Source organism: Pygocentrus nattereri, chromosome 18 (assembly GCF_015220715.1).
Source record: "Pygocentrus nattereri isolate fPygNat1 chromosome 18, fPygNat1.pri, whole genome shotgun sequence".
Lineage (NCBI taxonomy): Eukaryota > Metazoa > Chordata > Actinopteri > Characiformes > Serrasalmidae > Pygocentrus > Pygocentrus nattereri.
Window position 1 is genome coordinate 30,283,205 of NC_051228.1, and position 16,639 is coordinate 30,299,843.

At 39.6% G+C, this 16,639-nt stretch overlaps 1 protein-coding gene across 2 annotated transcripts in view; it reads left to right on the forward strand.

The window, feature by feature from the left end:
• Positions 1–16,639, forward strand: part of ltn1 (listerin E3 ubiquitin protein ligase 1) — a 31,869-nt gene that overhangs the window by 2,064 nt on the left and 13,166 nt on the right. For both annotated transcript variants that reach the window (XM_037547030.1, XM_017692619.2), the window contains exons 4-20: positions 798–1,028; positions 1,497–1,549; positions 1,670–1,850; positions 2,465–2,638; positions 3,742–3,932; positions 4,170–4,317; positions 4,545–5,294; positions 5,767–5,808; positions 5,911–6,112; positions 8,339–8,578; positions 8,962–9,115; positions 10,884–11,031; positions 11,477–11,684; positions 12,784–12,943; positions 13,141–13,245; positions 14,884–15,026; positions 15,238–15,373. In XM_037547030.1, coding sequence (XP_037402927.1) covers positions 798–1,028; positions 1,497–1,549; positions 1,670–1,850; positions 2,465–2,638; positions 3,742–3,932; positions 4,170–4,317; positions 4,545–5,294; positions 5,767–5,808; positions 5,911–6,112; positions 8,339–8,578; positions 8,962–9,115; positions 10,884–11,031; positions 11,477–11,684; positions 12,784–12,943; positions 13,141–13,245; positions 14,884–15,026; positions 15,238–15,373 — 3,266 coding nt within the window. The remainder of the gene's footprint in view (positions 1–797; positions 1,029–1,496; positions 1,550–1,669; positions 1,851–2,464; positions 2,639–3,741; positions 3,933–4,169; positions 4,318–4,544; positions 5,295–5,766; positions 5,809–5,910; positions 6,113–8,338; positions 8,579–8,961; positions 9,116–10,883; positions 11,032–11,476; positions 11,685–12,783; positions 12,944–13,140; positions 13,246–14,883; positions 15,027–15,237; positions 15,374–16,639) is intronic.

Genomic DNA, 16,639 nt, shown 5'->3' on the forward strand with positions numbered 1-16,639 from the left:
GGAACAAGTTTCACAAAACAAAAGATTTTGGCTTGATGGTCAAGAAAATGAAAGTGAAGACTGGGTGTCATAAACCAGCTGTTTTTAAGAAGAATATTCTTCTTAAAACCCAGTTTTCACAAAGAATCCGGCATTCATTAATATTTTTGTATTTGAAATTTGTTCTGGGGTAAGAACAGAATCTATGCACACTGAAAAGCACGAAGGTGTGAACAGTTCTGCTGTTTAAGAACACATCATGAAGCTTAGTAGACTTTTTCTTAAGACCTTTCTCCAAAAAAAAAACAATGAAAAAAAGTCTTTTAGAGAATTGAAAAAGAGACACTTCTTACTGACTTCATGCAAGGCGGGTAGTTTTTCATTTTGTCAGTTAACTGAGGAGTGACAAGAATGAGTTTCTCAAAGCATTTTTTCTGACCAGCTGGATTAACATCCAGCTAATAGGAAAAGCTGCTCTTTTCTCTCTTTTCAGTAGACACTCTTTTACCATCACAAGTTATTCAAAGACGATAATGCTTAAATGTTGATGTGTAGATCATTTATATGTCAGAGATATATCACAAGTTTATATAGCGAGAATGATGCGACAGAAACTGTGTATGATGTGTGCAACTTTTTGTTTTTGAATTGCTTCATATAACTGTGAAATTGCATGGAAATTAGGTTGTAACTAGTTGTATGAAGGTATCACCATGTAAAGACAGCCTGAGGTTTTATTCTTAAGATATTCTTACTCTGTCTTAAGTTTAAGTGTTGCACAGTTACAAGGTCTATCTTTTACATTCATGTTGTATTAGGATCATGACCGCCGAGTTCGAGAGGCCACACAGCAGGCATTTGAGCAGCTCATTCTGAAAGTCAAGCGAAACCTTGCACCTTACCTGAAAGGTATAATGGGCCACTGGATCATAGCTCAGTGTGACACATATTCCCCTGCTGCCTCTGCTGCTAGCGTCGCCTTCCAGACTGCCTTCCCCCTCAACAAACAGCCGGAGGCTCTCAGTTTCTGCAAAGATGAAGTGCTGAATGTAAGTCTACAGCCCTCCTTTGTTTATCATTTATCAACTAGGAAATTTTAGCTTGCGATTGTTATCAAAAATGCAATAAACAGTGCAATTCTCTGTTGTTTATTGTATGCAACTGTTAAAGGAGCAGGCTGTTCTTGTCTGATAAACTGTCTTGCTTTCTAGTTAGAATTTTAGTTTTGCAAGACCTATAATGTGTCTAAATAAATACATTTTCAGCTTTCTTTTATCGACACATATTTGCCTCAATCTAACTGATGAAAACTGATGCAACAAAAAAATTGACATGTATAAAGCTTATGACATAATTATTATGGAAGATGATTGGTCAGTTAGGATTATGGTGAACAGTTCAAATAATTACGATAAGAGCGTTATGTAATAATTGTGAAGGCAAAGCAGCATGTAGGGCATGTACTCACAGAGCATCACTCCCACTAGGCTATAACAAATGCAACTTGCATTTTTCAGGTGCTCCAAGACAATCTGCTGAAGGAAACAGCCGACACCCTCAGTGACCCACAGTAAGTAGTAGTTTAGTAGTAGGTATATCTGCTCCTGATTGTGTTGATATGCTGTTCACCACAGAACACACACAATGCACTATATGCCTGTAATGATATGTGTGTGTCATAAATGCTCAGGAGCATTCCAGAGGAGGAGCGAGAGGCAAAATACATGCGTCTGCTGACCAGCTCCCTGCTGGCACTAAAGAGATTGCTAGTAATGATTCCTCAGACAGACCGTGAGGCTCTAGGCGAACATCTTGCTCATGTTCTCTCACAGGGGAAGTTCTGGAAGTACAGCAAACACAAAACTCCACAGGTGAGAGAGAAGTCAGCATTACAATAACCAACCCTCATACATGGCTTAATTTTAAGGCATGCATGATCGAGTCTATAAGTAACCGAGTAATTGAATAAAAAATTTAAATGGCCAAAACAACAGATTAAACAATAACAAACTCTTCCAAGCCTTGGAAAAAATAGATACTACTGGAAAAAGAACTACATTGGTAAAGACCTCATTGGAAAACACTGTGTGGCAAAAAAATGCATATAAATGATTGTGTCCATTAGGTTGCTTTTCTTACTGTAAGAGACACAGGAAAAATAATTTTAAAAATAAAATGTCTAAACATCTTTCAGATTGACAACCAATGTAGTGATGCTTATAATAAATCATTAAATGAAGTTACAAAACTCTGTTTTTTGCAAGTGACCTAGCATCATATAGGCCAATGGTGCGTGTGTGTGTGTGTATAAATATGTATGTACACACACGCACCATTGGCCTATATGATGCTAGGTGTTTGTGTTATTCATTGAATAATTGGGGCAGTTGCATTGGCTAGTCCTTGGCTTAATCCCATAGTTAATCCCATAATGAAACAGACTATTTTCAGTTGTTATCTCTGTAAGTTGTGCTCTCTGCTGTAGGTCCGAGGGGCGTTCTTCGAGGTGGTTGCTGCTCTGTGTGAGCTCGCTCCTCAGCTCGTTGAGGCCGAAGCAGCACGAGCTTGTTCTGCTGTACTCCTCAGTATTGACGACGCTGACCCTGTGGTCCTGCCGCCACTGTGGGAGGCTGTTCTGCACATTCTCTCCAGCATAGAGGTCAGGCCCTTTATTCACGACTCCATGTGACTGAGATTTCACCATTGAAAGCTGCATTCAGTAACTTAAAAAGTCATAGCTCCAACTGTGAGTGACACCTGTAATGTCTACCACTTAGAAAGTTGCAGCTGATCAGCAGTGTTTGGTTGAATATACAGAGAATATAATGATCAGTCTGTAGTTCTCTTCAAGATACTTCTGCCATGGATAAAACATGTCTGTAACTACACCTTTTTTTTCCTTTTTTTTTGCTTTCTGTAAAGTCCAGATGATTCCTAGTGTTTTAGTCTTTTCAAACTTTAGTTTTAGGAGAATTCTAGTGATTTCCAGGAATGTCAGAATAATTAATCTAATAAAATCTAAACAAAGTCATTCAAAGTGGTTTGATGCGAAGTGGTTAACCGTAAAGAAACTCAGATTCTTTTACAGTGGTGGTGACTGGATCCTGGAGTTGTGATGTCTATATTTGTGTTGTAGACATTTTGTTTATTATCTAAAACAATCAGTGAACCTACATGTGCCTTCTCCTTTTTATATGTAATGTCGATAATGATAAAATAGTAATACATCTGAAAAATAAGGTTCCTCTGGGGATAATATTGCCTTACAATGCCCTGAATGTACCTCTCTGCCATGAATGCATTTTGAAAAAATATGTTGTAGGCCAAAACTTTGTCAGACTATTGTAAAATAGTGTATCAGGCAGTGTATTCATAACCTTTTCGTATAATAGCTTTCTGTGAGGGGAGCTTTTAGAGCCGTTAAATGCTTGAGATGTTTGGTTCCCTTTACCACCACTGAACAGTACATTTCACATCCAACCTCTCTGACTGTCTTTGTTTACATCTTCACTCTTTAATTAGGCAGCATTTTTGAAAAGATAAACACCTGTGGACACAGACTTTTTGTTTTTTCAAAAAAATTTGTATAATTTTATAACAGTTGCATGTAGTTTGATGGAGTAGAGTCACATGGCAACAAAGTAAAAAAGGAAGAGTTCAATCTTACAAAATGTGATGCTGCTTAACACAATTATTTGTATGTGATTATATGTATATATGAATACGGAGTTGCTCATCATACATTTATCCAATGTTCTGTAGGACTGTTGGACTCATGTAAATGCGAGGAAAGGTGTGCTACCCAAGCTTTGGGTACTACTGAAAGAGGGAGGACATGGCCTGGCCACTGCACTGCACCCCAACATGCTCCCCTTTATCAGCAAACTTCCAGCAGAGGTCACTGAGCCCAAACTTGACTTCTGTAGATCATTCTTTACATCCATCATACAAGGGTAATAGACTTGCAGCACACAAAAATTATTTGAGCTTCTGCATTTACTTAATAATGTGGACTCTTCCACTGTTGAGGTCTATAAATTTGAGTAGCTGAAATACAGTTTTTTAATATTTACATATTTAAACTGAAATACCCAAACATCACACATTTATGAATATAATTCTAGTAGAGATTTATGTCTAATGTTGTGTAATTAGAGTATGTTCTTGTCACTGACTTATGTTTGCTCCAGACTGTCCAGTGAGCGTGCCGTAGCCAGCCCCTCAGAGTGTGCAGCCATTGTTTTTGCCACCATGGAGTGCTTGCGTTTCCTTCTACTACAGAACGCAGGAGAGGAGCCAGAACAGCGGGCCATGCAGACTGTACTCATTTCAGAGCAGGTGACTGGATATAAGTCTGTATACTTCAGAGCAATCATGCTGTTCTGGAATTTTTGCCTTTCATTGTGTTCTGGGTGCAGTTATGTGGAGCTTGTCCAACAAATATAAAAAGTAGACCTTAGGGGAAAAGATAAAATACAAGAAAAATGTAAGATTCTGGGCCTCTATGGGATAACAGCCCTGAAGGTAAATTAATCCTTCTCTTCTTGTTACATCTACTTTCACAGCTCCTGCCTTTGATAGACAAATCTCTAGGAAACCCTGCTTTGCAGAGTGGGCCTCTGTTCCTTCAGATTACCGAAATGCTGGTGTCATGGGAGAAGCGTACGACTGGGAATGATGCCAAGACCTTCCAGAGACTGCTGGTAGATTTCTGGGACGGCCTGGGCAGCCTTTGTGTGGGGTATGTGGATCAAGAGCAGACAGAGCAGGTGGCTCTGGAAGGCGTGGCCTCTCTGCTGCAGATCATGCAGAACCCTTGTAAACAGGTCAAGCGGAAGAAGTCTGTGAAGATCTGCTTCTCGGACCAGGAAGCAAAAGGGCAAGGGGAAGATCCTCCAAGCGGAACTCCACCAACAGAGCTTTCTGAAAGCCAAGGGAAGCAGGACTCTTCCCTGAGGAGCAGCCACCTGCTGGAACTGGTGTGCCAGCTGGCTGAATTGAACATGGTGTATGTGTGTGAGCGCAACTCAGAGAGGCACCTACACTTTCTGGCTCTGCTGCTGCGTGCCTTCCCAAAGCCACAGGTGTTCCAGGTGCTACTAAAGTCAGAAGATGGGAAGCCTGAACAGGGACTGGAAGCAGAGCTCGGTGCGCTGACTGAAAACCCAGCTGTACGCTTTCTCCTGCAGAGAGTGGTGATGTGGCTCCGCCAGGATGACAGACAGGGCACTGACTTTCTGGTGGACATGGTGTTCAGCGCTTTACATTGCTGTAACTCCAAAGGGGAGCAGACTCTTGTTCTCAACCACCTCACTGTAAGCTTTGTAGTTATTTAGTTCTCTCTTCCAATAAAGCTATCAGTATTTTTCAACTTCCATCATTAGCGATAATTAGCCTATATTTATTTCTAGATGCTCATTTAAGAAAACAAAAAAGCCTAATCTTGTCTTTCCTCAAAAAACTGAAAAGGTGAGGGTAACTGTCCTAACGTTCCTACTGGTTTGTCCTGTTACAAGTGAATGGCTAGACTCATCTACTGAGTGCAAGGCATCCGCCTATTGCATAGACATAGAATAGTTCAACTCATTGCTGTTATTCCGGGCCAGAATGGCATAATAAGTACCTCAAAACATGCACTATCCATGTTGAAAACCCGTGTTATCCATGTTTTCATAACTATTATAATCTTTTATTGCCAAGGCTTATCATTCAGTTCTTTGATTGTTCAGAATGCATTTTTTTTGCTGAGGCATCTCTCTCTCATTCTCTTTCTCTCTCTCACTATAGATGAGCTTGAAATGGGGTGTTATTTTGCAAATTATCCAAAAGGTAAGTTGGGTGGGTGGATTGCTAGTATTCTTTTATCATAGAAAATGTACAGCAATGCTTACTCTCTCATTTTTGTTAACTGGCTTTGTGTCTGATTGTCAGGCGTGTGCTGATGCTGGCTACTTGGAAGCTTGCAGAGGCTGGTTAAAAGGTTCAGTGCTAGGTGAGCGCTTGGTAGGGCTGGCTGGTGAGCTGTGTGCCTTCGGGCTTAAAGGATCGCCCTCTCTCTCCTCCCCACTCATGAGCCAAAACAGCCATAGCTGGCCACTCATCAGCCTGGCCCTCTCTCAGCAAAGCAATAATGGTAAACAACACCACATGCACAAACACACACTGAGTAATCAGTTTTTTCTGCTGCTTCTGTATGACATAAAGGGATTCTAGATCAGGGTTTCTCAATTCTCCAAACCCTCTAGTGATCTGTAGCCCTACGTTCGGTAACAGAACTTTAAGAAATAAAATAATTTAAGTGAGAAACAAGCCAAAGTATTAATTTAGTGTAAAATTTAAATATCAAATCAATTTAAAAACCTCATAATTTTGAGTCCATGCAGCCACAGGCATGTGATACAGATGATTAGGTAGTCAGAGATAAAGTTCCTCAGGGTGCTTTCGCAACCACATTGTTTGGTGTGGACCTATCAAATTTTTCTTTAGTTTGATCTGTTTTTACTGTTTGTGTGAACACTTTACCCGTGCTCAGGTTAGCAACAAACAATTGGACCATTCTCTAGCAAAACCACAGGTCTCTGTTCACTTCCAAATGAATCCTGGATCAGTTCACTGCTGGTGGGAACACTTTTATAATGATTTGCACCAAACAAGAGAATTCATCTTTAGGTTATGCTTTTCTTCTTCTTGCTGCCTGTCAGTGCTGTACTGTCCTCATATTCTGTATTTTTTAACAGTGGACTCTTGATAGACTTTGGTATTGTTCCTGCAGCATGAGCTGCGGCTGAAAACAGCCGAGAAATAAAATAGTGAGAGTACGCATTTTGGGACCTGAAAACACAAATGTATTTCTGGTCAAGCATCAGAAACCTGATTGGTAAATTCAATATTATAAGCCAGTCATAAAGAAGCAGATATGGGGGTGACTGCAGGTTCTAAAGCAGACAGTTGTTTCCATAATATCACAGTCCAAGAGTGCCCTAAAAACTAGCTACTTCATAGCCAAACATTTCTTATTTTTCTGTTTTTTAACATCACTACAATTTTTAAGGTTTCATTATAAGGGTTCTGTGATTGAAGTGGATAATATGATCTTTACCAGGCTCTAATCCTGAGAATTTTAATGTAAGAACTTAATAAAAAGAAAATGACACTTTATTCAAAATGTTTTATAAACAGGTGGGCCTTAAAGTGGAAAAGGTTGAAAAACTCCTGTTCTATATCACCAGTATTACTCCACATGATGATATGTTCACTGTGATAAAAAAAATATACACATGTTGTGAAGTATATGTTGTGTTCATTTTTCATTAAATATTTTTTAAAGTACATTTACTAATGTACTGTGGTGGATCACAGTTTCTACGAAATTTTGGAACGTGGAAATGTAGATTTGGAACAATGTATATTCGTGAAGACATTGTTTATTTGAAGATATGATTGACCAATGTAGGCATAGCGCTACATGCCAAGCTTGCACTGTAGCACTACTTTGCTACAAGCTTACATTTCTAACAAAGAAGGCATGGTTAGGTATGAAATCATGTCCTAGATGATCTGGGTGATTTGGCTGTTGATAAGAAGCAAAGTGTACCATTCTGCCAAATATGTGAGTGATGCAGTTGGAATATAATAGAGCAGACTGTGGTACTAGATTATTGTGTAAAAATAACATTTTTACTAAATACTGAATCTAAGAGGCACCAGTCAAAATGTTGGGCATGCCTGGATTGAAAGCATGTTCATAATCTTACAGGCATTGTAATCCATAGGCTTATGCACATATGCTATTGAATTACCAATGCTGCAGTGGAACTACTTTCACAAAGTTCAGCATTTATCAGCAGAAGAGCTGACATTTGTAGGTTCTGTTCTTATCTTTTTGATGCACCTTTCATCATACAGTAAAATGATCGGTCACTCTGACTATTAAAAGACAATCACAAAGCAGATATACAGATATGGCCACCAAAGAAAGATAGTGAAAATGCACAACAAAGGAATCAAGTTTAAAAGGAAATATCTAGTATGTAAAAAAAAAAAAAATAGATTCCATTCCCTACCAATATTTTTGTTGAAGTAAAAGTGCTATAAATGGAAAATATTCAGAAAAGTACCACTTCATTAAAATTTGACTTACATATACATAACAGACTAAATGAAAATTGTTAATACCCACCTTTTGGTTATTACAGTTTCACTGTTATTCTAAATTAAACAGTATGTTAATATGCTAAAGTCTGGTGAATTTGTCCTGCACCTTAGATATTTTTGTATATACAAACTTCACTTTGAGGAGTCAAATATAGTTGCAGCTCCTGCCACCTTTTACTTCATTGTCCCTTTTGCTCTCCTCCAGAGTCTCTGATTGGTAAGGTGTATGTGGAGCAGATCATCGAGCGGCTACATGCGACACTGACCGAGGCAAAGGGCATGTCAGATGCTGGGAACATGGAGCCTCTCGTCTCCTTCATCTGCGACGTGGCCTCCAACTTTTTCTCATCTGTAAAAGGCTGTTTATTGCTGGCAGCGGCGGAAGAGCTGGTGCTCACCATTTTCCAGCTCTGTGCTCTGGACCAGACCCTCACACACCTCTCAGGTGTGTATGGGCTCCATTTGAGTACCTAAATACATCACAAAAAATTCACATCTTTGAATATATTTTATTAATTATACAGATCTAGTACATTCAGTGATGTTTTCCATGCTACACAGCAGATGTGGACATGTGGATAATAGCTGAACTTTTCAAATTAAAGCAAGAGTAAAAGCTAAAAGTAACGTGAAAACTATTTTTCTTGAATATTCTTGGAACATTTTCAAGATGTGAAGTTTTCATTTTTAAACATCAATAGATTTCCTGTTTATTAGCTTTTTTAATACTTATGCTTTCTGTTTGTGCAATGGATGGTATGTAGGGTAATGACAATGTTAACACTGTTTGACTTATGTATGTGCATATGTTTTTGTCCTGTGTGCCAGATGCTCTGCTGCAGAAGATGAAACTTGCCTACACTGCTGGAGTGCATTCATTAGTCACACAGTTAGGGGCAGGGGTCACGAAGGGGACCTTCCTCTACAGTGCTGCAGTCTGGGTTAAAACCCTGCTTCTCACTTCTACTCTCAATGCAAAAAGGTGCCAAATACACCAATATTTTCTCTTCTGGTAATTAGTTAGCATTACATCCTTGCAGAGTAGAGCTTAATGGTTGCTGTCCTAAGACATCTCTGGCTACATCTCTAGAACCAGTTCAGAACCAGTTCAATGAACAAAAAGGAAAAATGGACATACATTTTTGTTAGATTACATTTTGTTAGATTACATTTTGTTACATTATTGTACAAAAAATACAACTGAAAACAATCTTCCTTAACTGTTCTGGAACAGAAACATTAATTTGATTCAAATGTCTGTTACCATTTAATAACTTTATTTATTTTGTTCCATGTAGCCCAGTATCTTATTATTTATGTTTTAGCAAACTCCCAGATCTTGCATGTACATACAAGTACTTGATTATAAGTAGTCAATTGCTTGGAATGTCCTCTGTTCTTTTGTGCTCTCAGATGATTTTGCTTGCATTATGTGTCAGGATGCAAGAAACCACTTAGCCAGCTAGCATGTGAATGCATTTTTAAACAGGGAATTTGCTAACTCTCTTGACAGCATGTAACATCACATCTGATAACATCTAGTCATATTTTATGGGCTATTTCCTGGCTGTTTGTTGGAGCAATTTACCGAGTCACAAATGGTTAACTTCAATAGCTTGTGTGTGTACAGACTTTTCAATACTACCACAACTGCTGGGTCTGATGACTTTCAAGGTCTATTTTTATTGTATTTTTGGCGTACATACAGCCTATGTAAAAGGAATGAAATTCACCATTTTTTAATTTTGTGCCAACTGATTTATGAATGTTATGTTGATTTGGAATGCAAGAACGCAAACATCAAAATATTAGTTCTGTTCAAAGCCCTGTTTTTAGCCCTGCAAAAACAATATCTTTTTTTTTCCTCTTCAACTTTATGACTTTAACATTTGGCAGATTTTAAAGGAGTGGTTCAGAGAAAAAATCAAATTTACCCAATTTTCCACTTGCCCTAGACATATTCAACTGGCTGAAACATGTTTGGAGTCCATATTTTACTTCTTTAGTTTAGGACTGGAAAAGTGAAGCTAACATTGCTAATAAACAGAAGAACTCAATAGTCATTGAAATGGCTGAATTGTTTTTGGAAAGAAAAAAAAAACACTTTTGTGTTCCAGGTTGACTTGTGGTTCAGGGCACAGTATGACTTACTGTGAACCGTACAAAAGAGCAAAACTGCAGGCAGCTGCTTCAGGTATATTCACAAACCACATAGGACTAAGAGTGCTGATCCAAGATCAGAACTAATATTCATTTGTGACAATGAATGTCATAAATATGGAAGAATCTGATCTAGATCAGTCCTGCTTTGTGAATATCAGCCCTAGTGTTTTGCTTATCTTAGGTTGTATTGTGCTCTAAACCACACTGGCAAGTCTGTATAACCTTAACCGAGACCTGAATCCAGTTTGGATGGTTTTTGGTGTTCATTTGAACAGAAAGGATTTGGGCTATTTGGGTGAATGAGTGTTGTAGCTTCAATTCTAAAGAATTAAAATTTGGACACCAAATATGCCTTGGCTAATTTACATTTGGGGTAAGTGCAAAACTGGATAAATTGAATTTCTGTATGATTTTGATGTGCTTTACGTGCTTTAGAGTATTAGATTTAGGCACTGGGACAAGGGCTGTCTTTAGCATGGTCACAGTGTACTATATAGGAAAAAGATTTTGTCTTCTGTGTTGTGGTACTGGCTCTTATAGTTCATTGTGAAGAAGGTGAAGAATGATACTCTATATGTTGTCTACAGTCTGCAGGTTCTGGTCCAGGCAGTGCAGAGCTTGGCCGAAACCCTGTCCTCAGCCCAGCAGAGCGAGTGCCTGTTGTCACAGTTCATTTGCTGTCTCACCCCAACACATGAGGAGTGGGTCTGCCTCAGAAAGGCCCTGCCTCCTCAGGTACGCATCATATGCTTACTGCTGTCTATCTCATGTGATTTGTAGCCGTTCACAAATTCTTGTAACAGCCTGTTTTTTTGACACTTGCGTAATGCATGCTTAGTTCTTATGACCAGAATTCTTTGTCCAGCCAGAGAACAAACTCTAGACTGATGACCGTAACAATATGTTAATTTAATGTACTATTATATGATGTTATGTAATGGAGTAATGAACCAGGCTGGTTTGTTTGTTATTGATTTGAGCACAATCTGACTTTTTATTATTTCTCTTCTGTGAAAAGCTCTGATTTAGACATTTTATGACTCATATTTTTTAAATGCATTCTGGGCATTTTACAGCTCCTGCAGCTCAAATGGTTCTAAGTATCTAAATGTTTTATGAAGATGAGACCAAAAAATGTTTTTTTTTTTTTCCCTGCTGATATGTTGCATCTGAAATGTAGTGGGTAAAGCGTCCCCTGCTGTGTGGGCGTCTCAGAGTGACTGAGGAGATCCCTGGCGTGGAATTGTGGAAGGTGAAGGACATGAGCAGACTCCCTGCACATCTGTGTGCCAGTGCTGTGCTGGGAAAAATCATTTTCATTGCAGTACCAGCTGATACCCAGCAGGAGGAGACAGACACCTCAGAACTTCCTGATCTCAGACACACGGGTGAGGCACACAGCGCTGATGCATTGTATGCTCAATATAAAATAACTCTTGTAAGTTAATGAATAAGCTAATGAATGTAACAGTTTTAATGAATGAGGAGATGCATATAAATGAGAATTTGCTAATGAAAGCAGATACAAATGAAAATGTAAAATGTAATTGTCTAATAACGACAGATTCCCAGTAGAGTCTGGCTCTTTTCTGTACATGCTGCTGTGATGGTTTTATTTAGACAAAAAAAAAATCTTTGACGAATCCGTCTTAAAGGGGAATATTTCTGATTTTTATTCCATGGATCTTTTTATTTGGTGCTGGCTGTAGATTAGAAAATTACTGACTCAGATTTCATTCGAGTGGTGGTGATAGGAACCAGGAGTCATGATGTCTGCAATGCAAATGTAGCCATTTACTTTACTGTCCAAAACCACGAGTGAACCTACCCATGCTTTCTATGTTATATGTAATGTTGATAATGGTAAAATAGGTGTATTTCTGAAACAATAACTTTTTTGGGCCTGTTTTGTCTTACAACCTCCTATGTACCTCTGTGCCATTAATGTGTTTTGAAGAATATATTTTAGGCAAAAATTCAATCTCAAAAATATAGTAGCTTTCTGTGAAGGAGCTTTTAGGAGTGTTAAACTCTTCACACGTCTAATTTACACCTCTACTGCTGTGAACAACTTGGTAAGTCTAGAATGGTGCGTTCTTCTTTAAATTCATTCATGGTGGAGAAGTATGTGCAGGATGTTGTAAGGCAAAATAGCACCCAGAGAAAATTAGTTTTTACAAAGATTTGTCATCAACACTACATGTACAGCATATAGGTTAATTTAAGATAAAATGTGCTGTTATAGACATGGTAACTGTCACTGCCACTGTAAAATAAATAAATTTTAAAAATTCCAAATGTTTCTTAACATTGCATTTTTTTCACAGGAATTATCTGTTTGTCATTGCACACCTTTGTGTTTTAATTATGCAGAAATTTTGAAAATGAATAACCCTTATTAATACTGCTCATATTTACTGAAGATCCTGGATATGTAAACTGAATGTGTGTGTGTGTGTGTGTGTGTGTGTGTGTGTGTGTGTGTAGTTGCAGAAATTCTTTATGCTCTGCAGTGGTGTGAAGAGATGGAGCATTGCCCTGCCATGCTGGCTGAATATTACAAAATGCTCCAAGACTGGAACATAGCTGAGAAAACCCATAGCAACAGTTCAGCCAAAGCTGGCATTCTGGAAACATTGTTCACAAGGTGAACCCATTCATCTATGCCCAAATTCTAATCTTTTCCAATTCCACAGCATTGACTATTTTCTAATTAGTTTGTCCTTAATTACTAATATCCATGTTTAGATGCATGTATGCATGACCTCCCTTGATTGCAAATGTCTTAAATTTGTTTTTAATGAGCGTAATTAATCTGAGATCTCGGGTTTGTTTAAATCCCAGGTCGCGAGAAGAGGGTGCCCTCTGGTCACTGACTTTGGCAAGCTATATCCAGAATACCAAACCAGATGCCAGCATAATTAAGAGTCACTGTGGTAACATGGAGAGGTAAGAGAAGTACTGAAGTTTCGAACAAGTACACTTCATTTAATAAAAGGCTTCTTTGTGTGCTCTCCAACTGCAGTTCCTGAAGAATTCTAACCAAAGTTGAAGGCTAATTTATAGCTAAACTGACCAACATATTGTGAACGCACACTTTTAAATATACACTATATTGTCAAAAGTATTCACTCGTCTGCTTTCACATGCATATGAACTTGAGTGACATCCCATTCTTAATCCATAGGGTTTAATAAGATGTCGTCCCACCCTTTGCAGCAATAACAGCTTCAACTCTTCTGGGAAGGCTTTCCTCGAGGTTTAGGAGTGTGTTTATGAGAATTTTTGACCATTCTTCCAGAAGCGCATTTGTGAGGTCAGACACTGATGTTGGAGGAGAAGGCCTGGCTTACAGTCTCCGATCTAATTAATCCCAAACATGTTCTGTCGGGTTGAGGTCAGGATTCTGTGTAGGCCAGTCAAGTTCTTCGACAACAAACTCGCTCATCCATGTCTTTATGGACCTTGCTTTGTGCACTGGTGTGCAGTCATGTTGGAACAGGAACGGGCCATCCCCAAACTGTTCCCACAAAGTTGGGAGCATGAAATTGTCCAAAATCTTTTGGTCTGCCAAAGCATTAAGAGTTCCTTTCACTGGAACTAAGGGGCAGAGCCCAGCTCCTGAAAAACAACCCCACACCATGATCCCCCCTCCACCAAACTTTACACTTAGCACAATGCAGTCAGACAATTGCTGTTCTCCTGGCAACGGCCAAACCCAAAGTCATCCATCAGATTGTCAGACGGAATAGCGTGAGTCGTCACTCCAGAGAACACGTCTCCACTGCTTTAGAGTCCAGTGGCTGCGCTTTACACCACTGCGTTCAACGCTTTGCATTGTGCTTGATGATGTAAGGCTTGGATGCACCTGTTCGGCCATGGAAACCCATTCCATGAAGGTCTCTATGCTGTTCTTGAGCTAGTCTGAAGGCTACATAAAGTTTGGAGGTCTGTAGCGATTGACAGTGCAGAAAGTTGCCGACCTCTGCGTGTGCTGTGTGCTTCAGCATCCACTGATCCTGCTTCCACTTTGTTATAATATCACTAACAGTTCACTGTGGAAATTTCACTGGACTTGTTGCACAGGTGGCGTCCTATCACGATACCACGCTGGAATTCACTGACCTCCTGAGAGCGACCCGTTCTTTCTCTAATGTTTGTAGAAGCAGTCTGCATGCCTAGGTGCTTGGTTTTATAACTGTGGTTTTGTAACTGTGGACACAGAAATGATTGGAACACCTGAATTCAATGATTTGGATGGGTGAGTGAATACTTTTGAAAATACAGTGTATCTATGTATGTGTGTGTATGTAGAGCATAAATATGAAGCATAAATATAGATGAGGTGGTAGGTAGCTCAGCAGCAGTGTACTTGCTGAACTCTCAGGTAGAGCAGCTCATCAGCATCAGCCAGATGTCTGTCTCTCAGGATGTGCTAATGTTAAAGCCATTAACATGCCTCAGCAGTGCCTGCTCAAACAAACCGCATGGCATGAACAATAACAGCCTCAAAATGCAGTGGTACCGTTAATGTTGATGTTCTTTCTTTGCTGTGTGTGTGTGTGTGTGTGTGTGTGTGTGCATCAGTTTCTATCCTCTCTCAGAACAGAGTGTGTGCACTATTCAAGTGCTGTGTTCGTCTCTGACTGCTGCAGAAAGAGAAGGACTCATTGCTCTGTCCATTGCTGAACTACTCAACTGGCAGGAGAAAGAGCAAGACTGTGCCCACAGTAGGAGTTACACACACAGTCTCACTCTCACAGTCTCTCTTACACACATACATAAAAAAGTCTAAAATTTATACTAAAATGTTTTATGTTCTGGAAGTTTTATGGTCTCTGTGTGCTCATATCACAACTTTGATTAGTTGAAGATTTCATGTTGTCCACACAGCAGTCTAGCTGAGTTGCAGTTAAGAGAGGAGGTTTGTGTGTTTTTTAGGTGTGTGGGCGTGCCTAGCTGTGCTGCACTGTTGTCTGCAGGCTGAGACTCCTGTGGAGGAGGAGATTCTGCTGGCTGTCATGGCCACCTTACTGGAGTGGCGCAACAGCAGAGAGGAGTGGTTCCTTTTTAACAGGTAAGTTGCTGCGTTTACTTGTCCTCCTGTCTTCCATGACCCAGAAACCGATTTCATGATGCCATCTTACTGGCTGTCAGAATACTGAGGGAGACGAGAGAAGCCACTTCAAGTGAAGGACCTACGAATATTTACTACCAGAGTGGGTTAGACAGATATAGAGGAGTCCAACTATACTTTAAATTGTGTGTTTTGTTTGTTTATATATTCTCTGTGTTGTGTATTGTGTACCAATTATAAAAAGAAAAAAAAAAAACCCATGTAAATCAGTTGGCTCTGTGTAGCAGCTGTGATTCGATACAGGAGCATGGGAGGCATGCTTTCAAGGTAACGTTGTAATAGACTCATTAACAGTCAACATCAAATTTATCTTTGTTGAAATGAATCAGCTATCCCCTTTCCCCAGGTTCTGTACTTCCTCCTGCTCCTTTCCTCTGATCAATTCCTCTGTTTTCTTCCTGGGTGGGAGAGGACCAGTAGGAAGGAAAGATTATATGTTTTAGTAGTTACTGATTTTTAAAGTAAGGCACTCTGATTTTGAAGTATTCATATTATGTTCTTAAAATGTATTCAAGCTCAGGGATTTATAAAGTTGTATTGGATGCCCCTTGTGAGATTGCATGTTTTATATATATATATATATATAATGCTCACAAAAATAAAGGGAACACTTAAAAAACTCAATATAACTCCAAGTAAATCACACTTCTGTGAAATCAAACTGTCCACTTAGGAAACAACAGTGATTGACAATCAATTTCACAGCTGTTGTGCAAATGGAATAGACAACATGTGGAAATTATTGGCAATTAGCAAGACACACTCAATAAAGGAGTGGAGTGGTTCTGCAGGTTCACAGGAGTGGTTCACAGACCACTTCTCAGTACCTTTCTGCTTTCTGGCTGATGTTTTGGTCACTTTTGAATGTTGGTGGTGCTTTCACACTCGTGGTAGCATGAGATGGACTCTACAACCCACACAAGTGGCTCAGGTTGTGCAGCTCATCCAGGATGGCACATCAATGCGAGCTGTGGCAAGAAGGTTTGCTGTGTCTGTCCAGAGGCTGGAGGCGCTACCAGGAGACAGGCCAGTACACCAGGAGACGTGGAGGAGGCCGTAGGAAGGCAACAACCCAGCAGCAGGACCGCTACCTCCGCCTTTGTGCAAGGAGGAACAGGAGGAGCACTGCCAGAGCCCTGCAAAATGACCTCCAGCAGGCCACAAATGTGCATATGTCTGTGTTACGACCCCATCGTTAAGCCTAGG